Source organism: Rhagoletis pomonella, unplaced genomic scaffold (assembly GCF_013731165.1).
Source record: "Rhagoletis pomonella isolate Grant_MI unplaced genomic scaffold, Rhpom_1.0 Rhpom_scaffold_00004, whole genome shotgun sequence".
In the NCBI taxonomy this organism is placed as follows: Eukaryota; Metazoa; Arthropoda; class Insecta; order Diptera; family Tephritidae; genus Rhagoletis; species Rhagoletis pomonella.
Genome location: NW_023458558.1, coordinates 26,418,316 through 26,444,190, shown reverse-complemented (window position 1 = coordinate 26,444,190; position 25,875 = coordinate 26,418,316). Strand labels below are relative to the sequence as shown.

At 35.0% G+C, this 25,875-nt stretch overlaps 1 protein-coding gene across 1 annotated transcript in view; it reads left to right on the top strand.

The window, feature by feature from the left end:
* Positions 1-5,630: 5,630 nt before the first annotated feature.
* LOC118738168 overlaps positions 5,631-25,875 on the top strand; it is a 90,635-nt gene continuing 70,390 nt past the window's right edge. Inside the window, exon 1 of the mRNA XM_036469092.1 lies at positions 5,631-5,887. Coding sequence (XP_036324985.1) covers positions 5,631-5,887 — 257 coding nt within the window. The remainder of the gene's footprint in view (positions 5,888-25,875) is intronic.

Genomic DNA, 25,875 nt, shown 5'->3' with positions numbered 1-25,875 from the left:
ATGTGTTGTCCCAGCTAGTAGTAGTGCAGCTAGAAACTTAAATATGAATGCTAATACTTAACTGCTGCAAGAGTACATGCACTGTTATATGTATATACATACAAGTTAGAGAGTAAAAAGGTGAATTGTTTTAATAGTATAATTTTAATTTAAATTTTTATTGCATATTTATGTACAACGAAAAGTCCATAAACGCTTATTAAGTATGTATGTATGAATATTATACATATTATAAATGTTCACCGAAAGTGCAAATGCCAAAACAATAAATTTCATGAACAGAAATCAAGAAGCACAAAAGCGCACAAAAATCCCTCGAGACTAGGTTTTTTCACCACAAGGATACATATGTATTCCTAGTTTCAATATAACTTCCTACAAGAAAGTGTTAGGCAATAACTATGGTCTATGCCCTGATCTTTTGCCCAGCCGAATAAAACATTATAGAAAGTACGTTAGGGCTTTAGCTAATAGCCATATCGTTGCGCCGATTTCGGGCTCAGCAGCATTTACGGCAAAGAAAAGGGCAGATGAGCCAGCCACAAAAAAAGGTCGGCTCAGGATAACTCAGTGGTTGGAAAGTATCTTGTATGTACTAAGTATGTATATCAAGCGCCACAAAATGGCAAATTTTAAGTTAATACACATTTGACGAATAACTGCGATATGTTCGTGATTTTCATTTACCTAAATGTAAACAAAATATGTCTTTTCTCTATTTATAGCGCCAACCAAAACATTTTGAGAATACACAGAATAATTTTAAAAATGAAATTCAAGAACTTTTTTCCTTTTTGGAATGGTCCTTACATTTACTCTACTTTATGCATCGAGTATCTTTCACACACTTGAAAGTTTTTTTTTACTATACTTGAACTCCTGCTAGTAAAATTATGTTGCTTTCAACACGCTCAAATAATTTTTCTATTCTGTGATAAAGACAAATGAGAATCCTGCATACGTTTGTGCATCCTTTTGAGAACCGTGCTACGCATACAAACGCATATGTATGTATCTATGTATGTACACAAAATATAATGTAAACTCAAAACTTATCATTCTCACCAACAAAATAGGAAAATGCACGTCCATGTAGGAGGTGTATGATGACGAAACAAATATCTACTTATGATTTCATAGTTACATATGTATGCATAAAAAAAAGATACATATATATGTATGAAATTTCATACTTTGTATGCACTGTAGGCATTTTCCATAATACGTGCGCTTATCGATATTTTGTAACTTTCTATTTATTTGCCTACTTAATGCAATAAGCATGAAAATGTAGGCACTGCGGTGGGTCAGCCAAAGTAAATATGTACATGCATGTATGCATATGTAAATATGATATTCATTAGGGGTATTCACGATTCGGTGCACACGGTCTAGCATGGTGCATAGATAGCATAAATAGCTTGATCGTTGTTGTTTCATGCGTTCAAACAACAGCAAAATTAGCCACCAGATCGTGAATACCCCTATTGTGTTTATCAGAGCTAACAAGTACTTTATATGATGGATTTTCTAGGAATTAGCATACCTAAGGCAGGTTTAATTGGCAACCAACCAACAATTATTTATTAATGCATGTGAATTTCTTTTTAATAAATAAGAATAACGTACGTGAGTACAAGCTTAGGTAATTTACATAAATTGCTATACATTTGCAATGTACATATGTATGCAACTGAGTTAAACCAAATTAAGCAACCTTTCGATACGTTTACTTTTGCATTTGTGTCATGCCTTAATACAGTAAATATTTATGTTTATGTCTACTAAAAATGGTTCACCCGAATTATTGGTATTTATTTATTATGAATATAGACTCAAAAGTATTGAAAATCAATAATTGGCGCGTAAATATTTGTATATCAAGTAATCATATTCAATGTGAAATTATTATTTTCATTATCACATCGAATCTAAGTACTTGAACAAACGAACATTAATCTAATCACTTGTAATTAAAATTAAATGTGCATATGGGGCACCCTTTATTAGGTTCTACGTACCAAAAAGGCATCCACAAAAATTTTAAAAATTTTACTGGTCGCTACCAGTGTTTGAAGAAATTAGTCCCAAAAATTTAACAAGCTTTGACTTGAAATCTGATAAATTTGACATATTAATGAAACTTTTTCAAATAAACTCAAAAGACGCCGAGTAATAGCTGGACAATGAAAAATTTTGCCGAATTTTCGTGATTTAAGGAAATAAATAAATTTTTTCGAGTGCTGATGAGACCCAAAATTTTATTTTTTGTTTTGAAGTTTTCGTGGCTTTTCCAAGATATTTTGAGCATTTCAATATTCGCCCTGCAAAATCTGCATCGCTTCTGCGAGTAAATTACCAGTTTGGTAAGGTGATAGTTTAGCCTAAAGTATATTTCAAGAGTTCCTGTAATAATTATTAGGTTATTCTTGGATAAGCTCATCATTCCCCAAACATTTTTATGTTCTTAAAATTGCTTTAGAATGCTCTAACCAGACACTGTCCCAATTGCGATTTCTTTGAGCTTCATCCTTCAGCCGGGTAAGGGCAGGGTTAACGATCCTTTCTCCGCAAGTTTATCTGCTAACTCGTTTCCTTCATTACCCATATGTCCCGGGAATCCAAGGAACCCATACACGATTGGTCAAACCAAGAATATTTAGTTTAACAAGGCCCTCCATCACCAGTTCAGATATTACTTTAAGAGATCTGAGGGCTTCAATAACCACTTATCTGTCAAGTCATGTTCGCAATGTTCTAATTCCGGTTGTTTTACTTGAAATTAAAGTCCGCGCGTCTTTCTCTAGCGTATGTTTCATTCTAGAAAATGGACACATATTTCCCCATAAGCTTCGATTATTGCAACCCACACTTATCCTGATGTACTCTTCGAGCAATAAGTCATTAATGTACCAAACTATCAATTTCGGTTTATCTTACTTCATCTGCAGAGATGCTTGCTGTTATTCATTGGCTTCCGGCAGGTTTGTGTTCGAATTCCGTCACAGGCGACATATAATGTTATGTTTTGTTTTATGTTTTTCGTAATTATGAAAAAGCATCTGTGAAGTGGAACACACGATCAACCGACAAAGAAAATTTAATCAAGTTCAACATTCGGGGACAAATTTACAGAACGGTTGTAGCCGAGTGTGCAAAGATGCTTGCTGCTATTTCCTAACTTCAGCAGATTCGGGTTCGAAAACCGTCAGAGGTAACGTGCTTAGATAATATAAATCTATGCGGACAGAACATAAGCGTATTCAAACGAAAACATCGACAACCAAAAATTTGTTTAATGTAAACAGTGGTTAATATTACCAAATTATTGTTGAAAATATCAACCATGGCATTATTAATATTAAACAAAAATAACTTTGATTTCTCTTGAAGCTTGACTTTGGTAATATTAACCGATTTTTGGTTGATTTTATTCGCCGTGTGCTACATTATTTATGCGGGGATGCCAAATTTAGGCAGAGACCTTCTCTTTGCGCTATCAATAGCGGCTTTAAAATATACAAAATGATGGCGCCTTTCGATTTGCCAATAATCTCATGCTTTTAATATCATTAATATTTAAATGCATCCTCAAATTTTTCATAGATACCTAATGTTATTGCCTTGACAAATTTCCATCATTCAATATTGATTAGTATCTAATGATACCTGCGAAAATGTGAAAATATACTCGTACTTTTAATTTCGATTTTTTTTTCTTTTTTGTACTTTTCGCTAAAAATTTTTCCCTTTTAACAATTTACATAAAAGCCAATAAATTGACTTGCAAAGAGTTGTTTAACTTTCTCCTGTCATCGTCGTACATATGGACATGCTTGTAAATGTATGACAGCATCAGTTCGGAGCAGCTGAGGCCACTTTGGCATGCACAATAGATGACAAAATGGATAAGAACGACCGAACGACCAACAAAAAATGTATTCGTAGCAAATAGAGTGTAGTAAAGTACTGGAAGTAAAGTGCCACATTCAGTATACAACCAACTGAGACATGATATTTCTACGGCTTGGAAAAGGTCGCGCGCGTAAAAGGGGCAAATTGTAGTAAAGCTCCTTTAACGCGCGCACATACATAAATGGCATTAAAATTTTACTCTATGTACCTATGTATGTACATACATATGTAGAAGAAAAGCTGTTAACAGCCTCTGTGAACTGCGTTTTAAAATGTGCAACATGTTGCTGATCTGAATCAGCATGTAGTCGGCATAGAGTTTGCTCCCAAGGTGGGCAGGCGTGACATTTTAATTTTTTAGGTAAACAGTCAGCTACTTGACATTTACCGCCGCTGTTGGCTGAAAATTCAAATTTTCGAAAGTTTATTTATGTTTTGTGTGCTGTGTACGGTTTTCAGCAACATGTTGCAGTAAGTTGTTACGTATTAACTAAGTAACTTACTTTTTAGTTAGTTTTCAATTGAACTTTGACATGAAAAAGTTTAAAGTTTTTCATCCGTTTCGCATGGCAACGTCTCTCACAGATGTACGGATATGAGCCAAAGCAAATGGATTTCAAGCAAAATTTGAAATGTCTGTGCAAATCGACTGTAATTCTTTCTTTGCTCGCAGCAAGTTTTTTCGCATCACAGCTATTTTATTTCAGTTTATTAGTTTGCGGTTGAAAGTTAGCGGTAAGTGGTTGTGGCATGTGAATGTTGCATTTGCAGTGCCACATTTTATGGCTACAACAAAGAAAAAACGCAGCGGTAAATGCGTTGCGCTTAATGGCATGCAAGAAGAGAATGGAAATAAATTCTTAGTTGCCGAAGTAGAGTGGTAAGAAGAAAAAGGAGAAAAGTTGTGCATAGTATAAAATACGAATGTTGCAGCCACTCACAGCCGCATCAGCAGCAGCCGCTGGATCAGGAAAGTGCTAGCACACGCATTCGTTAACCAAATAACAACGCGCGTGTTGAATGCCACGAATACTTTTGTGGCTGTTGAAAATTTATTATACAAAAAAAAAATATTAATTTTCGCTTGTAAAATGAGCTGCAACCATGCGAAGCAGCTAACTGGGACCACAAATTTGTTGCACCTTCGCGTGCCTAGCTGCCGCAGTAGCTAAAGCAGCAAAATTGCATAGAGCAGAATGGTCAACAACACATAAACATTCCGCCAGCGAAGGCATACAACAACAACAATGTGCTGTGTACTTTGTAGAATCACAAAAACAATAAAGCAGCAATGGAGGTGACTGTAGCGCAAGTAGTTAGCAGCTTAAAAAGCGCATAAGCATTGAAAAGACAAAAAAAAAAGCAACGAAATCAACAACAACAACAATGGTAGCAGCAAAAGTATGAGTAGGTACATATGTATTTGTAAACTTAAAAAAAAATTAAGAATCATAAGCTGGTGAGCAGCAGCAGCAGGTTGCCACGAAACTAAAATCCGGTGGCAGCGTGTCTGCGAAAAGTGCAAGAAGGTGCAATCGGCGCAATCTGTGTGCTGATGGTACAATAGTTGCAATAGTTTTTTTTTTCGGTTGCCATCGCCATTGCATGCCACATTCAAACAAACCAACAAGCCAATGCAGCCGCACTCTTGTTTACGTCGCTGTGCTGTTGTTATGGCTATGCTGCGGGCACCAGAATGCGGAAATGTGCTATAAATGGTTATTGCTGTTGCAGCGAGTATTTTTCCAGCGTCTCTTTTGTGGCTGTTGCGGCAGGTGCTGGACTTGGTGTCGTTACAGGCGATGTTGCACGTTTTGTTATTTTGTTTGTTATGCGGCAATGTGAGCACATCCATCAAGATTCCACCGGGTAACAGTGGCAATAGCACAGAACAACAACAACAACAACTACGATATAAAAGACAGCAGCAACAAAATAAACAAAGGCTGTGCCTGCAAACTGGTCAGCATTGGTTGCGAAAAAGGCAACACAATAAGCGTAGTAAATATAGCCCATTTACTGCTACCGCTGTTGGTGCTGGCAACATATTTAGTATATACTATCTGCGGGCCCGCCTATTTGTTTGCCTGCTTGCTTGCTCGCTGGCTAGTCTCTGTGTGTTGCAAATCATGTCCGTCTGCACTTGGCTGAGTACCTAATGCCAGCAAGTAGTCGCTTTAGTCGCGCACATAATTAGCACTGTGAATTATGAAGATTAAATGACGGCGCATTGTTTCAATTAGAAACAACAACAGCTTGCTACATTTTGTTTTGGATTAATATTATTATTTTCGTTGTTGTTGTTGTACTTGTTGCATTTTAGACTGTTGCTAATTTGACGTCTCAGCGCAACTTCAAAGTGAAATATGAAAGCCTTTCCGCCACAAACTAAAGGAGTTAGGCATATAAGTGCGAAAAGTTTTCCAGCCACCAGTCGTGCAATGCAATGCAGCTTTCTTTGCTACAAGCATGCCGCCCGCGCTCTTGCCACCTAATTTTACCCGAAAACCGCAACAATTGCTGAGTTTTTCATTCAAATGCGGTTGCCGCATTATATTTCATTTCATTATATCCATTAGCATTGCTGCTAGTTGTGTGCTATTGTTGTTAATATTGTTATTGTAGCCTAACTTTCGTAAAACAAATAAAAAAACACTACATATTGCAACATTATTTTGTATTGTGCGTGCCACGCACTCAACTAAGCTGCGCAGTAAAAGGAGACTTGGCACTGATTAGCATGCCATTCGCCATTCTCTTTTGTTGTTTTAAGCGGGTGCATTGCTCTTTTCTTGCCATTGTTGTTGCTGCTGTTGGTGGATATTTGCTTTTCTAATTAACTATTTAAGCCAGGAACAAAAGCTTGTGGTTTATTAAATGCCACTAAACAAATGTTGCATATAGAATTTATTGCTGTTGCTGTTGGTTTTGCTTGTTGTTATGAATCGTGGTTGTTTAATTAGATGCTTTGCGGCTATGAGTTTTTCAGCCGCCGGTTGTTGACTGCAAAAATAATGCAAGAGTATCTGCGTTTATTTTTGTGGCTGACTTAATTAATTATTAAACTTTCTCTTCTACCGCATCTGTGGCAATGTGGCTTATTAAATAATCAGAAGCTATATATTCTATTCGGGCTTTCTAATAATATTTAAAATTATTATTACCTCATTTATTTAGGCGAAAATTCGAGCTTCGAGTTATTAAATACCATTTCGAACAGACCACTGCACGCTGAATTTGGGTCTGAAGGGCTCTTTCACCACCCATATGCCGGCGAGGGAACACTAAGAGGAGAGCAGCATTTGGAAACGGAGTCCCTTTAACGCATTTACGAATGGATCGAAGCTTAATGGGAAGGGGAGATTGGTGGATATGTGTTCTGCGAAGAACTCTCCATCAACCTGAAATTCAGGCTACCGCATCAGCCATTGGCACTCAGCCAAGGCAGAGGTAGCCGCAAAACCGGAATATCTATTCCGACAGCCAAGCAGCTATTAAGGCTATGGGCTCTCTGATGGTTTGGTCGAGAACCGAGAGACATTGTTTCACCTCCCTATCGACCGCATCGGATTATTATGGTATTAAGCTTATTTGGGTTCCAACCACAGTGAAATCGTTGGAAACGGCGCGGCCGACGAGCTCGCAACATAGGGAAGCCTTGACGAACTGTTCTCGGGTCTGGGTGCTCCCCTGACCTCGTATTGTCTAGTTCTGGACTAAATTTTTAACGCCACAGTGTAGATGGTATATGGAAAATGCATAGAAAACAAACAGTTGGGTTGAACGCCACTGAGGGCGGGGAGAGACAAAACCAACCAAAACCAATCCAAACCTACCAAATTTTTTTTGAAGTTTTTAATTTTTTTCAATGTTAAGTTATTCCTTTCGATGCCTTTAAACCCTTTATGTCGCTACGCTATTGTGTGCTCCCAGGTAGCTCGAAAGAGTTTTACAGCTGTTAACAAGTCTTAGGCCTTTAGCCCTGCCTATCGTTGGGTATGTGCCCATTGGCAGACCTTCTTGGAATCCTGGTCCAAGTACGCCTGCCCTTCGTCAATCATAATTATTATCACTTCACAGCACTCCCTTATAAGAGTTCTGACCTTATGAGGTTTTTAGAAGGATAACTAGAGATCATCCAGGAATTACTTGGGAACCTCCACATGACCCCAAGATCTCCACTTTTCATGCTGATGGCAGCCGTACGTATTGAGCAGCCATACGATGCTCCAGCAGGCCTCTTTTTCAATCAGAATAAACGAAGAAGGAATGCCTGTTATGACACCAAGGTGCGCATAGCTCCTGTTATGACAACGCAGACCAGTCAGTGCAGTTGCTCAATGTGGCACCCGCGTTTACTTGCTTCGCTTTTGGTGACCAGGCCAGTGTCGCATATGTAACAACCGGTTTTACTACCGTATTGAAAGAACAATACGTTAGAGTTGGGGATGTTCCCAAGTCTTATAATGAAGTCTGTGACAGGCATAAAACGCACTTGTAGCCTTGTTTGTAACATTCAAGAGATGTGAGTTCCAACTGAGCCATGTGTTCGAGTCATCCCTAGATACTTCGCCTCTTCTGAGAACTGAATTTCCGTCCCTGCCAAGGTGGGTCTAGTCAAGTTAACTTTCCTTCTTTGGTAAATCTGACAATGGTGGACTTAGTGGGTTCATTAACAAGCACTTTTAAAGGTTGCTAAAATGTTTGGAGATACAACCTATCAATTTTTATACCAACCTACCAAATGGAAACAAACCTACCGGTTTTGGAAGGAAAAGCGCATATGTGGCAAAACTGGGCATAACGATAGAGACATAAACAAAGATAATGAAGAAGACGCAATCAAGGGCAACGTATAAGAATAAAGAAAAAGATTAAGATGGAGGTTGAGGAGAAGATGAAGTTGAAGATGAAAGGAAAGATGAAGAAGAAGGTTAAGAAGAACATGGAGATAAATCGATGCATCGATGTATGCACTTCAATGCATCGAAAAATATCAATGTAAACTTCGATGCATCGAAGCAAAGAAAAACATCGACGTATTTTTGCCACTAACTTCCCTACTCCTAAAGTAATGCAAAGGGATAGCTAAATTTTTGTGAAGGCTTTCTAAACGACTCAAAAACTATTTTTATGAAAATAATAATGAAAATAAAATGAGGGTACTCCGGGTACTTTTTTATCATCTATATTTATCAAACTTTGGTTTACAGAGATGTGACAATTTATGACAGACGATAATATGTTTTCACTGCACAGAACATTTTGGCGCTGCTTATTGTCCACCTTGGGGAGCAAAGCAATTGCTCTGACATCTTATTTGGGCTTGGTGTAGCATCTGTTGCGGGGTCTGGCGTTAATTGTCGTTGGTCAAAGAGACAAATTCTTTCGACCTTTTGCGTAGCTCAATCGACAGTTTTGCCAGGTATGCACCTGGCAACCTCTACTTTTGCTAAAAAGAAATTTGGTGGGGAATAACTTATTCGAGCGCCAAAACTGTGAACGTTATCCGGCCGGTAATGCCACCTATGATTAAGGCATCTACCAAAATTTTTCTGTACATTATTTTCTATGCTGAGGTCTAAAACTAATCCGCGAGCGTGAATTATATGTATGCATACACCTATGCGCATTTATTTTTGAATGGAAAATTTTTCAAACAACAAATGCTAATAGCGTTTTGTGCAAATACATACACCGAACATTTGCAGGAAATTATATACTTGTTCATATGTGCATATGCATGTATGGCAGCAGTGCAGTCTTTGTAAATTTCAAATGCAAATATTTAGTTTACTTATGCAGTCTTTCCTCCTTTAGCGTTTGTCAACAGAAATAAGAGTCCGCTGCAGCAAATTTACGAACTGTCTGTCGTCTTTTGCTGATTCTCTTGTAATTTAATCTACGCCTTGCATTTTTATGAATTTAGCAAACATCCTCCCACCTCATACAAACAAATGTTCATACATATGTACATATGTATATAGCTTCCTTGATGAAGACAAGCTAAGTGCTAAATGAAGGTGCAATCGAGCATTCGCAAACAGAGCCAAGCGTGTTGGCAAATTGAAATTGCATAGTGGTGCTATGGCAAATAAGCGAAGCAAAAGAATGGAGACCCAAATGGAACAGCTAAATAGCAGTGGTGGTGCAACTAGCGCCAAGCCGCTGGCATTGAGTCCTTCGACCTGACGTCTTCAGTGAATCCTTCAAGGAATTTGACGCGTATGGCTTCCATTCTCAATTCTTTGCAGCGGCTTTCGCTTGCTTGACGGTGGCTAACTGGCTTCTTTTCTTCACACATAAATACAGTCAGCGTCACAAATATGAATACCCTGATATTTTGACGATATTATTTATTGTTATTTTCCATGGCAAATTTTTCATATTTCTTTTTTAACATAGTTCATTCAACAGCAAAAAGCAGCATAACCATATTTTTTTTTTAATTCATATACATAGAATTTGGGAACATTTAAGAAATACCAAAACATTTGCAAAAATAGTACTCACTTTTCAATTTGATTTCTTAGACAATTTTTGAGTATGCAGTTTTGCAACCCATTTATTAATAATAATAAGGTGCAAGTTCCAAGCCTTTAAAAATTACCGTTAATTTTTGAGAATTTTTTTTTTCAAGGGTGTTGCGCATTTTCTGCCATATAACGCATTAACAAAATATATTTTTAAGTTAAAAATCTTTAGAAATCAACAGTAAGTTTTAGAGACTTAAAACGGGCACCATATTGAATGAAAAGTTAAAAATGTTTATGCAAATTTTTTTGTCGAGTTCTATATGAAATAAAAACAAATGATTCTGCTGGCTTTTACCGTTGAATGAACTATGTATATTTTTATAAAAAAATAAAACAAATCTGAAATAGAAACTATTGATAAAAAATCGTCAAAACGTCAGGGTATTCATATTTGTTGACGCTGACTGTATGTACAGACAAGCACACATCTACCACTGTTACGTTCATTTGCTTGCTTTTTCGCGTTTTGTCTGCTAGTGCCGCTCATCATTGTCTGTCGTCTGTCATGTCTGTCAGCTACTTGTTTTCAAATCTGCCAGATAGTCGCACCTCATTCACTTTTATTTATTAACACATACATACATAAGTTTGTACATATGTATGTATATGCATACATACTTATGTAGTTGTTTAATGCATTCAGCTCATCCTGCTCATCGACAATTGCATAAATTTAGTCCTTTCTCGTCAACTCCTTTTGTTTCTCTCTTCCTCTTCGTTTTCATTTCGTACTTGCTACCCGGTTTGTGTTTTTTGTTGCCGCCGCTACAACAGGAAACCATAAAAATCGTGTTGCAACAAAATTATATGTAGTTCCTTGCAGCTCGTTCACAACACTTTACATACATACATACATATGGACCATACATACATACCCTACAGTAAAATTTAGAGACAGTCTGACAAGGCGCTAGTTCCGAACTATATATATTAGAACTATCTTTGAACTAGAGCAAAACGGATGCAGAGCGGGACAGTTGAAACTTGCGGTGTAAATGTGCAAATACTCACTACTCGCACAATACGAAAGTAGCTCAGCGAGAACACCTCCGAATCAAGCATCGTCGCGAGTTCAAATCGCGATGGAGGCAGTTGTCAGTTTTCAAATTTAATGAATTTTAATTGTTGCTTACAATATATTTTTTTTTTTTAATAAAATATGTAACAAAAATGGAATCTGCAACCGAAAAGAAAGAAGGAAAAAATATCTAAAAATCGAATCTTAAAAACCCTGCAAAAAACGTTGGACCATGTAGTCTATTTGTGGTAAATTAGAGTACTTACAAAAGTGTTCCTCTGTCATGCTGTAGCGGACCAACTCTGACCCGATCACTGCTCGTGTTTTAACGAAACGTGATTGAAGTTGAGCATTTGAAAGCACATTTGCATGTCTGGCTGTAGCTGAACGTGTAGAGTTCTTAGCTCCCAGCATGTTCGGGTTCGAATACCGTCAGAGGCAACATGTAATTTTTAATTTTTGTCTTGGTTTTTATTAATTTCTAAAAAGCATTTGAGAAGTGAAGAACAAAAGCGTGCACAAACGAAAAAATATAACAACAATGCCATTGTTAATATGTTGGAGTAGTTTTGTGCTACTCTGATGTAATGCAGGGATGGAGTATATGGTCCTGCCCTAGGACATCGCAATGTTAATTGGACCATATTTTTTATATGAATTGTGGTTAATTTTGGAGTACTCTTTGGTCGTTAGGGAGTACTCTTTACACGCATGCATGGAGTAGTTGCGATTTTTGCAGGGAACGTTGTCTTATAAAAAAACTGTCCAAAATGGAACCGGCTAAAAACTAGTTGCAAAGTGATGCACTGGGCGACAATTGCCACCGCCAATGACATCGCCGTGTAAAACTGGACAGCTGAAAACATTGCTTGGGTATTGGAGCTAGAACTAGTACTGTCGACAAAAGGTCTAGTTCTGAGCTAGTCAGATTTTCTGCAGGGTATGTACATATACACAAACACAATGCAAGACTGTGCTTAGGCTTTGTGAATGTTTGTTGAGGAAGCGCAATGCGTGCGGCTGAATTACAAGGATAATGTACAAAATTGAATTCCACTGCATCATTGGGGGACATGGACGTATATACTACGTACATACATATGTAAGTGTGTGCATACAAACATTTACAACTACTTCCTTTACTTCCGCTCGCTTGCTTTTATAAATATAGCGGGCTGATTTTGTTGGTGTTTTTTGTACCCACGAGAAAGCATGGGAAATGCAGCTCAACTTGTATTTAGAAAATACAATTATTTATATTTGTATCTCTTTGTGAAAGTTGACATTAATAATATTTAATCGTATATAGGAGAAGTATACGAGGCTGCCGCTGTGGCTCGCTCGCTCGCTGTGGTACGACTCCGTAGGACCTGGGTTCGATCTCTGGTCCGGGCAACATCTAAATTATTAAAACTTTTTTTCTAACAGCTGTCGCCCTTCGGCAGGTAATGGCCAACCTCTGAGTGTCTGTATTTCTGCTATGAAAAAGCTTCTCATAAAACCAATTTGCCCGTTGGAAGGCGACATAAAATTGTATGTGTGTTAAAACAATAATAGCTAGTTTCGCAATTCTTTTATTTGAATTTTGTGTGCAAATTTGAGTAGAAGCTCGATCAAACACTTAGCATAAACGTAGGCGCCAAATATTTCTTTGTTTATGTGCGAAAAAATTAATGTTGAAAAAAGAAATTTAAGGCGCTAATTAACCCTTAGGAATCTTAATTTAAGCTACTTCCTCAGGCAAAAGTTGTTATCTTAATAATTGTATCAGAAAAAAGTAAAAGATGCGCTGAGTCTTTACATTAACGACAGTGACATGGAGCAAATTTTTGCCAGAACGAAAAATGACACTGAAGATGGCACAATGCCGAAATCGGTTTGTTTCCAAACCAAATTTGACAAGGGATGACGCAAATTCGTTCCAAAATACTTCAAAAAGATAACAAATATAACTGAAAGTCCTGTGAACTGGTGGAGCGTCAACACAGCAGTTATTTAGCGGCATTCTCTTTTATTAAATAGTTTAAAAATTCGGACTTATGTACATGTTTTTATTAGATAGATAACCAAGAGAAAAGTAGCCAAAACTTGTTAAAATGTCGCGTCCCTATTTATTTTCGTACCACTGTACGTTTTTATGTAGGCACATAGTACCTACCAGGCACATCACTTTTACATATATCTCCTTTTACTCACCATTCTCCCATTCTTCCAACAACATTCTCTCTTGAAAATTATTACTACAAGTGCTGTTGTCTTGCAGTTTTTGTGCTTTATTATTCTTCTTGCTTTATTCTACCAACTTCTACTACCACTTTCACAACTACCTTTCCCATGCACCTTTTCGCCCCTAAATTGTAATGTAAACTGCATTTTCTCACCAGCCGGCATATCCCTAAGGACTTGCTTGCTTTCCCTCTATGTCGTTCTTTTTTATTTCTTCTTTCATTTTCATTTTCTTACTCTTTTTTTTTTAGTGCTCACACACTTAAGGGTTTTATTTTTCCTCTTCATGTGACAAGTAAATTGCAGTAAGTTGATACTTGTGTGTACGGGTATTTAGCTGAGGTGCCGTGCCGTGACGTCTAGTGTAATAATTTCTTAAGTAAGCTTGTTGACGTTGTACTATGTACATACATACAATTTGAATTTTTTTTAAGTGAAAAAGTTCAAAGAAACTATGTAGATATATTACCGTGTTTGGTCCAATATGCATAGTCGAAATATTGCCAACAAATTAGCAAGCAAATATTGTCAATTGAATTATCTTTATTTTAAAGCAACCATTTAAGTTCATATTAATGTTAATAAGTATATACATATGTATACTAGGGCGGGTCGATTTGTATGGAAGATTTTTTGAACTGTGCACGTATAGCACAGAAGAGTTCTACTTGTAGTTCTTAAAAAATTTGCTGAAGAAACCATGGGTCTAAAATCAATTTGGAGTTTGCCAAATTGCGATAATAGGTTTCTTAGCATTTTACTGTAGTATGAGGAATCCATTTATGTACTTATCTTTTCTTAAAACTGCTACCAGTAGGTGCAACAGTAAAACTTTTCACATTTTCTTTGAAACCTGTTTTCGTAATTTCGCACACTCCAAACTCCAAACAGACCCATGGTTTCTTCGGCAAAATTGCTAAGAATTTCGTGCAGTATCCGCCTATGTTACACGCGCATAGTAAAAAAAGTTACCCGCCCTAATATATACTCTTTTACCCTATTTGGTGATAGATAATTTTCTGACTTTTTCACGTCAAATTCCATTGAATTTGCTATAGTGAAGCCAGCATTAAGGAATATATTTTAAAAACCAGACGAATAGTATGCAAAGATGTTTTAAAACTTATTTTTAAAACACTTTAAATTTCATGCCGCAGCCTCGTGTTAAATCTGCAAAAAATAGATACATGGAGGACAATCTGGACAAACCGTTCACTTCAAATAGTCAGCAATTTACTGGAGTGTCCACTCAATGTCAAGTGGTAGCGCGCTGGATGCATATACATATGTACATATTTATTAATATATATTTATATACATACATATGTACATAAATGTGAGTATGTACTCAAGTACTTTTAGAGAGTTGAATCTAGTTTTCTATTGGAACACAGCAGGCGTTCGAATTCTGGAAATATATCTTGGAGTAAAGCGTTATTTAAGGTAATATACATATGTACATACATATGTAAGAAAGTAGAACTGAAAAGTAACTATATGTATATGTAACTTTGAATATGTAACCCATTGCCTATTTGTAGAATCAAGTAAATTGTTTTTTAAATTTTTGAATGGCCACTCAAACTTCTTGTGTGGAGTGGCAGCTTATTTATTTTAAGTTTTTCGTGAGTTAAACAATGTCATGCTAAGTGGGAAAAATATGCTATTATTCTGCATGTACGAACAAAATAGTAGGCTCTGCATCGTTGTTATTTTTAATATTTTCGGAATACAAAATTCTAAGATGAATATTGGTAATATTTTTGGTAATCACTCTCAAGTTACCATTGATTGTTGCCTTTGTGTTGAGGTTCACTCCATTTATGTACTTTTTCATCTCTAACGGCGGCTGCAAGCACGTACATTTGAAGTTTTTGCTCTACCAGATTTCATAATTATTTTGCTTAAAAAAAATCTTTTTTACGTGGTAAGATCTCATCTGCCACCAACGCCCTTTTTTCATTTTGCCGCCAGCGTGTTTCTGACTAATTATGGTACACGTTTTATAAAACTCAAATACTACTATGAACTTGCGAAACAATTCTTAGCAAAAATACAACAAGAATTGATTGAAAGAACACTGAATATGGCCACAGATTTAGGTACGTATATACATACATACATCTCCTGTGATAGAATAGAACCAAGCATGATAAAAACATAGTAAGGTAAAACCGTTCACTCAATTCGTCGACCATGATTTTTTTTGAAGTTTACAAACATTTTAAAATCATATGAAATTGAGTAAAAAAAAGGAATTGTTCAAATTTGTTGTTGTTTGAGATTGAAAATGAGAATGTGTGTGTGAGCTTGAAGCCCAAAATACAATAACGCAGTGGCAGTAGCAGTGGCAGTTTTTCGAAATCAGCTGTTTTTTAGATAGTGTGGTGTCCAATGAAGCGACTCACAATAAAGCAGTGGCAGCTGGCAGTACTGCTCAGTTTAGCCCAAATTCTAAATTCACTGCCACTGCCTCCATCGCAGCAAATTTCGCATGTTCAATTTGACATAAATGAAACGCAGCCAACTTCTGTTTATGTCACTGAAGTCTAAAAGGCAACAAAAATGTAAACAAACAAAAGGGATCGTCAAAAAAAGCAGTCACTGACAACGCCGTATTGTTACGTTAGGCTGCCTCTCAAAGATTTTACCTTGTAATGTTTTTATCATGAAACCAAGTAGCTTGTTTTTCATAAAGTGGAGAAATCTAAGGTTTTGTGTAGCTAATTTTTGTTTTACCCATATATTTTTCGTACTATGTTTAAATTTTACTTTATGGCTGCAAGAAACAAGATAGAAAGCAAACGGATAGAAGTGCCTAAAAGGTTGATTTTTCAAGAACTCGAACATAGAAAGTAGCTTAAATAAAAAGAGAGAATTTCAGCGTTATACCCTACTTATACATCCGCTAAAACAACCAAACTATGTCGGGTACGATGCTGAAATTCCCTTGAAGTAAGCTTGCAAACTAGTATAGGTTTATTAGTTTAATACAAGAAAATATCAGAAGATGGTTCGTCGGGTGACATAAGGCCATGTGGGAAATTGACATTCACACATCAAGGGACCTTGTGTCCGTTTAAAATTGTCACACTGTCAATTGATTTGTTGGCCGTTTTTAATTTGCCTTTATGGTCATCTATATCATTTTGAATTAATGATAATAAAATGCGACTATGCAGTTCACTGTTGAAAAATTAAAACTACTAAATTCAAAGTTGTAATACAAAATTTGTATATGTAAAAATTAAATTGACGGATATGTCTGAAAAGAAAAATAATTCAATATGTGTATACCTTAGGGTAGCCAACATTTTCTAAGATATTTTTATTTGTTAATTCTTTCTCAGTTATGTTACCTCTTTTGACCCTTTACTTTGAAGAATATTTCATTTAATATTGTTATTTCAGAATAAAGGTTACACATTTTTTCGTGCAAATTACTAAAGTATATTTATATTTATAATAATTAAAGAAATTTGTTTTTTTTTACGTACTATATATTTTTCCAACAGTATATAGTACGCCGACCGGAAAAATAGTACAATACTATATATTATAGTACGGTTGGCAACCCTAGTATACATATTTATGTACGCATATACATAAATAAGTATACAATTTTGAAAGTTCCCAGCTTCGCGGCGGTCCGCGTTCGCGCTCTCACCCCACCTCCTTTCGCAATTATGCTCTGGTGTTATAAGTTATAACTTATAACTGCTTAGAAAAAATAATAATCAAATGACATTCGCCACTGCTGAAACCAATTTTTAATATGAAAAAAAAATTTTATATTTTTTATATGTATGTACACACATGATACAAAAAAGAAGGTAGTTTCATTTAATGACATTCGTTGTTGTTGTTAACCATTTGACTTTTAATAAAATTATGACATTTCATAAAATTCATGCTACCTGATCACTAGAAGAAATATTTTTTTTTAAGCAGAAGGTTTTATCAGTACATTCAAAGATGTGGAATATGATGAGCTAGAAAATTATGCCGGCTACATGGTTTCGAAAATGGGGTTGACGACTAGGTTTCAGAAAGCATGAAGAAACTGTGTATTTACATATCGTCGCTTAAAGTACAAAACCGCGTATCGTCGTTCTGCAAAACCGCGTAACTGACATTTTTTGCCAAAAATTGGATTTGCTCACACAACATCTTATCCATTCGTCCTGAAATGCGATTTCTTTGTATAAAAGAGAACCATTTTGAAATATGAGTGTTTTTACTCTCTACAAAATAATTTATGCAACCTCACATACGCAGTTGTGCATTTTGTTGGTACACGGTTTTGTAATTTAAACGACGATCTGTTAGTTGTTTATCGGAGGGCGGTCTGTTCAAGCCGACTTCAGGTGTTTTGCATAAATTAAAAATTTGTGAAATTTAATAAAAAAACAAGTAAGAAAGGCTAAGTTCGGGCGGAGCCGAACATTAAATACCCGGCGCAAGTATTAAATATATGTTTTTTCACCCTTCCGAAACCTTCCGCTAGATGGTAAGCCGAGTTGTAACAATTTTGAGTAAATTAGCGTCCTTCAATTTCGAAATATTGAAGTTTCAAGCATTTCTTAAATTTACCGTTATATGAGAATCGGCCGTTATATTAGTCCGATTTCAATAATTTTCAACGTTTTGCTTACACGTGGCAAGTACAATAACCATACCGAGTTTGGTACAAATTGGTAGAACGGTTACCGGTATACTTATATGTGATCATAAGTGGGCGGTGCCACTCCCATTTTCCAAAATTTTACCATAAACGTATTTCTTGGTAAAGAATTGTTGCAAGCATCAATTTTGAAAAAATTAGCTTCAATATTTAATGATTTATCGAAGATTTTGTATTTCTCTAAATTACCGTTATATGGGATGTGGGCGTGGTTATTGTCCGATTTTAAAAAGTTTCGGCGGTTTTTTATGCTGTACCAAGGCCAACAACTGTGCCAAGTTTGGAAGAAATTGGTGCAGCGGTTACCGAGATATACACATGTAACAATAAGTGGGCGTGGCTACGCCCATTTTCCAAAAATTTATAATATTCTTATTTTTCGTCTAAAACTTATTATAAATATCAAGTTTGAGTGAATAATCTCCAGTAGTTACTAAAATATCGCAGTTTTCGTATTTCTGAAAATTACCGTTATATGGGAAGTAGGCGTGGTTATCGAGCGATTTTAAAAATTTTCGGCCATTTGGTATGTTATGCGAAGGCCAACAACTGTGCCAAGTTTGGAAGAAATTGGTGCAGCGTTTACCAAGATATACACATGTAACCATAAGTGGGCGTGGCTACGCCCATTTTCCAAAAAATTATAATATTCTTATTTTTCGTCTAAAATGTATTATAAATATCAATTTTGAGTGAATTATCTTCAGTAGTTACTAAAATATCGCAGTTTTCGTATTTCTGGAAATTACCGTTATATGGGAAGTGGGCGTGGTTAAAGTCCGATTTCGCCCAATTTCAATACCAACCTACCTTGGATTAAGGGAAACCTACATACCAAATTTCGTTGAGATATCTCAATTTTTGCTCGAGTTATCGTGTACACGGACAGACGGACAGACGGACAGACGGACAGACGGACGGACGGACGGACAGACAGACATGGCTTAATCGATTTCTTTTTCCATCCTGATCATTTATGTATACATTTGTCTATATCTATCTCGATTCGTTTTGGCTGTTACAAACAACCGTTATGTGAACAAAATTAATATACCCTTGTGCACAAGTGCGCTCGGGTATAAAAATTAAAATAAGAAAACAAAAAAATAACAGAATAATGCGCGCGTGGTTTTTATTACAAAATGAAAAGAACAATTACGATGAAGTCTCCTTTAACAGTTTACATTTTAAATATTTTTAATAAAAATAGTGCGAGTTACGTAAGTAAAAAAAAGTACCAAGCACTAATAATGGTTTTTGATTTGAAATGTTATTACATTGGTATAAATATGGGAAAGAAAATACTCCGATTTATTGTTTTAATATTATCAAAGTGGCAAGGCCGTTGATAATACTCACAATTTATGAAACTTCAAAAAATTTTATTATCCATCAAAAGTTGTTTATTGAAACTACCTTCTTTTTTGTATCATGTGTACACATATAGAATAGTCAATTAATTTTTTGTAAATATTTTAATATATTAAATTTGCTTTTAATCTTTGGTATGTGGGTATTCAATCAACTTTAATAATGGCATTTTACTTTTTCTAATCTTGGTCATTTGGATAACAAATTTGACGTGTTGTTGTACCTCATTAAATTTTTTATTTTATTTCAATATCTAATGTAACTCTAATTTGTTCTTTTGTTGTAAATATTCCCCTCGAAAAAAGTTTTTTCTAACCATCAACTTTTAAAAGCGCAATTACCTAAACTATAAAAGCTTTATTTGCATTTCCAGTTGGAAGTAAGGCCATACCAAAATTAAGGTTTTAAGTATTTAAAAAACCGAAAGAGAATAAAGCCACTACAGCTATTAAAAATAATAATGATAATAATTACTTAAAGCAAAATTTATTGCCGTTTGGCCCTTGTTGATATAGCACAATAGCTGGAGCCGACATCTTTAGGGCATCAGCTACAGCCGCAACGTTGTACAGGATACTACCATGGCCGTACATACATATGTTCTTCATATAGCCTCAGCTCCCTCAACCTCAAGGCACTCTGTGAAGCACTCTTCTTAATAAAAGTATCAATCGGTGGCATATGACAGATTATATTGCCGGCTTCCGATGGACATGATCTGATCGCCTCAGTAACAGCTGCCTTGTACCTTCCTAAGATTGTATTGTAGTGTATATTCATAACTCACCTCCACCGTTTTCCACTAAACCAGTGAACCGTATGCTATAATTGGGCGAATTGCTTTTATTTGGTACCCATACTGTTCTTCTGCTGTTGCTGGATGCCTTCAAAATTAAAAAAAAAAACGATAGTTTCCTCAAATGACGTGAGTCCAACTGTTCGCTAGAAAACCAACTAATATTCCTTCGCAATAAAATCGTTTCCATAACTTTCATTTTAAAATGCAACAATGCCTAGCTCGCAGTTCCGCCCAAAGTGGCACTTCTTAAAAACCTTTTGCAGCATTTGCAGTAAAACATCATCCTTTGTAGGTCACGGTGGTTCACTGTGCACATCGACTAAACCGTTAGTCTGCTCAAATGTCAAAAATAATTTAAAAACAAATGGAAAAATGACATTCGTCAAGATCATTTAAAATCATTAAGAACATACATCAATCGAAATTACAACTGCGGTATATGCGAAAAAAATTCCTTCGTTCCGATGAGATGCAGACTACGATGGCTAGCGAGTAGCCATGAAAGATATGCATACATAGTACATATGTATATCTATGTAGAAGGACGACCCTATTTCATTGTCAAACGTTGCGAGCAACAAAACAACACGAACAATAAATTCTTATGACTTGATGCTTTTCGTAAATTTTACATTTCAAATTTTCAATTTTTAATTGCACTTCGATTTGAAGTAAAAATGCTAGAATACTCAGACATGTAACAAGGGATCGAAGGCTAATAAAAATTTTCGAGAATTTACACTTCGACATATACCAAAAATTGTGGCAGTTGCAATGACGTTGCACTCTTGTTGAAATTGTTTTTGTTGCACATCATCGTTCGACTTGTGGCTGCTATCACTTCCAAATGTCTGCTCATTTTTTTTTTTTATTTATCGAATGATGGCGGCAAATCGTTTACGTTGTTCACTGATCATTTTGTTGATATCAGTTTTGAAAATTATGCTGTCTATGGATTTGTTTTTGTTATTTTACTTTGTGCTCTTAAATCCTTAAGTAGCAACGCATTGACAGCATCAAATGCTGCACAACCAAATACATACATATATATATATAGTATAAATACTGTTCATCCCCCTCAATTTCAATGCCACATCCGCCTATAGAAAAGTAGGGGAAAAAGTCAAAATTTATAGCTGCCACGATGCGCGCACGCCAAGCACTCCCAGCCTCACTCGGCCCAGTCTACATAAATTTGTAATTATGTAGACTTTTCCATTTCTTTTGCTTTGTTGCTGCAATTGAAAATGTCGGAAGTGCCGCACAAAAATATACAAACACTCTCGGTTGCAATGCTGCACTACATACATACTACATACATATTTACTCACATCACTACGAGTATTTTAGTCTATGTTCAACGAGTGTGTGTGTGTGAGTAACACCCCCGCCTGCAGCTGTTAGCTGCATATTTTCATTTTCCCTAAATTGGTATTTTTAACAATTTTCCACTATGGCGCGTTGACAAAATTCTTATACATAAATTCTTTTGAATATTCTATGTGCATATGTATGTATGTATGTGTATGACCTTTTCTTTTTCTCATACATATACATTTTTGTACTATGTATTTCCTTGTAGCTCTATATTTGGTAGAGTTCTGATTTTTTTTTTTTTTTTAATTTCACGCATCCCAAGTGGCTGCTGGCAACATAGCGCAGATCAGTTTTGTATACATTAGAGGCTGGAAAAGACATACAATCTAAGCCACAGTGAAGTGGTTTGAACTAAAAACAAGAAAAATGTTGTTGAATTAAATTTTCATTACCTGTAATAGAAATATATCTTGAAAGGCGCCATCATTTAAGTAAATAAGTAATATTATTTTTGAGGAACTTTTATTCGAATTGCTACGTATTTAAATGCTTCGCTTAAGGGGTGTAGGGGTACAGTCCACATAAATATAATTTTTTTTTGCGAAGGTTTGATAAAAATCTTGCATTTTACACCTTTCCGTGTAGGCCAGAACCATCGACCGAACTCCACAACGTTATTTACAATAAATTTTTTTGTGTTTCACCATCTATCATCCTTTTAGCTTTTCAAGTATCAGCTACTAACTAAATAAAAGCATTTTTTTTTTGGCGACCTAGTACGTGGAATTAAGTCTAGTCGCCTATTTCAGGAAGCCTTGTTTCAAACAAAAAATGCGTCATTGGAGTGACCGCGTCCGAACAGCAAGAAATACATTCGGTGTTTTGCCATTGCCTGCCGAGGGGCGATCACTGTTAGCAAAAAACTGTTTATATTTTTGAGCTATTGCTCGGACCAGTAGTTTCACGTACCTCTAACCATTCGGTTACCGCGGCGTTACATGAATTTATTTATTATAAATCTACATTTATGCAACTTTTATTTATATTTGTTTATGTAAAAAAATATTCATACATACATACGTATGTATCTGAAAACTTCAGCAACGTTTTTCACGATTTTTTTCGAATATGCCGTTTTTTGAAAATGGCTCCGTTTTGTTCTGGCGCAAAAATTGTATTTTGCTTTCGATAATTACTATTTACAAAACTCCCAATTTTTATGCACAGAAATCAGACTAATTATAGTTTGTGAAAAGAAAATAATTTTATGGCCCTATTAATAATAAATAAAATAGTTTTAAAGTGTCATTTTCATAAAAATTTTCGATTTATAAAGCAGTTAAAGTCTTCTGTACAAGTAAATAAAAAAAGCACTAACTACTTTAATCTGGAGAGGCAGCGATATTATTAAAAGCACAGTTTTTAACTGAAATCGTATTTTAAACTAACACCATACAAAATGTTGTGTAATAAATTTGGCAAGTGACCCCCTTCTTCATAATTCCTTAGCTCCTAAAAAACTTCAAAATAAGACTTTATTCTCTTGCAAAAAAAAAGTTGCGGAACAAACGTTGTTATTACAAAGATATGTATCTACCCAGTCTGGCGAGATCCATAATAAAATAGAAATTCTTTAACTTTGGTCCTAAAATGGCCTCGCCGATTTCTAGTAGATTCTTTGATTAAAAAAAAAAAGTTGCGGAACAAATGTTGTTAACGAAAGAATATTCTACCTATTCCTGCCTTAAACAAAAATCTTCCCGAACAAACTATTTTACTGGATGTGTGTTCTACCCGGAATCGGCAATAAAATTAATATTTTTGACACCTGTTAAATAAATTAAACAAAATTTAAAAAAGCCAAAATGTTTGAATTAATTTCCATGTTAACGACGGCAAGCTACATACACACATACATATGTATCTATGCATATTAGACTGCATCACTCCCCATACAAAAAAAAAAACGGTACTATTTTTCCATTGGAATTGTTAAATTTATATTATATTTTAAGACGTCCACCAAAAAATTTCGGTAAAATATTAAGATTTAAGTGATTTGAAAATACCTCCAAAAATGGAGTTTTTTATGAATAAAAATAGTTTCTTAAAGATTTTTTTTTAAAAAAATCCCCTCAAATGACAAAACGGTTTAAGCTTAAAATATTTGCATAAAAATATTAAAAAAACTTTTTTTTAAGCTTAATCTAATTTGTCATCTGAGGGGACTTTTTTCAAAAAGTTCTTTAAGGAACTATTTTTATTCATAATTCATTTTATTCATTTTGGAGGTATTTTCAAATCACTTAAATCTTAATATTTTTCCGAAACATTTTGGTGGACGTCTTAGAAGCTAATAAATTTTGTAATCCCGGCGGAAAACCGCATGGTGATGCAGTCTAATGTACATAGATAAATACATATGAAAAAGTGGTGAAAGTTAGATACAATTTTTTGCTGTTTTTCTTAGCTCATAATGGTGCAAACGTCACGTATATATATTAGATATATCTTATAATAACCTTTTCAGTTTAGAGCACCTATTTTTAATATTAAATTATAGTGAGTTTATCCATTACAAAATAGAATGCAATGGCTTTACATTAATTTTCAGACAAAAATAATAATTAACTAACATTCAAAATTTAATATTAAAAAAAAAAATGGAAAACTAGCCAAGGTTGGTAGTTACAAATAGAAAATGTCAAACAAAATTTTAATTTCATTTACTCGTATTATGTTGCAGGGCTATACCCACTGTTAAACAGCACGGTTTTCTTGCCCCTCGTTTGCCTGGCGTTCCCATTATCACAGCCGCCATCGACCAAGCCAGCGGATGGAGCCATTAACTTGGGAAAATGCATGAACATCCGATTTTGTCACTTTAGTTGTTGTTTTTGTACTTGTACATACATACATACATACCTACATATATATATATATATACGTTTGCCTTTACAAACAAAGCATCCTCTGCATCTTTGGCGTAATGCATAATTTTTCGTCTTTGCTCTTTTCCGGTTAGGTTGTGTTTGTGACAATTTTTGTTCTTATTCTTTAGCTGTGCACTTTTTTACACCTATTTCCTATTTTGTCAAGGTTTTGTAGTATTTTCTCTAGTAAGTTCAGCGTTTCCTCATTTTTTTTAATGTTCGCCTTTTTTGGTAATCTCTAAACGATATGGCATATTAAACTACATTTATGCATTGATCTGCCGTGCTACATCGTACATATCGTCACCTGAAATGCAAAAAGACATAACAACCTCGCAACTGAAATGTAAAAAGTCGTGACTAATAATATTTTTTTTTTATAAAATGATGTGAGAGTTATAATTCGATGAAATATGGTGGGCATATTATCCAAAAAGTGAATTTTGAATTTTTTATTAGTTATGTGCGTCTTTTTGCATTTCAGGTGACGATATGTGTGTGTTATTTTCTCATTTTCACGGTGAAAATTTTAAACGAAAATTGATTTGTAATTTTTCCCAATGATGGTAATTTTTAATATGTTTTTAGTTATCTCAATCGAAAGATCAGGCCTTTTACATGGAAATCATAAAAAAAAATATTTAGCAATTCTGGCAAGTGTCTTTACCACTCTTTAAAGGCTATCTGAACGATCGCATTATTCTGTTTTACGTTTAGCAATTAGATTTCTAAAAAACTAAAATTAACTAAAAAGTGTAAAATTTGTAGTAATTAAAGAAAATAAAGCAAGCTCCTGCAAATAAAATCAAATTAAAAAAATATGTAATTTTCTCTTTAAAACCACAAGTTCTAAAAACAAAAAGAAAATTGCCTAAATTAAAAAAGGTAAAAAAGTATTTTTTTAAACAACAAAATCCGAAAATTTAAAATAAATTTAAATAGAAAGGAAAAATATCAAAAAAATATACATAAAATAAGTTACCAAAAAATAAATGAAATTTAAAAACATCTTTTTCTTTTCATTCAATTCAATTAAACAGGCTTTTAAAAGTTTTATGAAATCAAGAAACATTTTT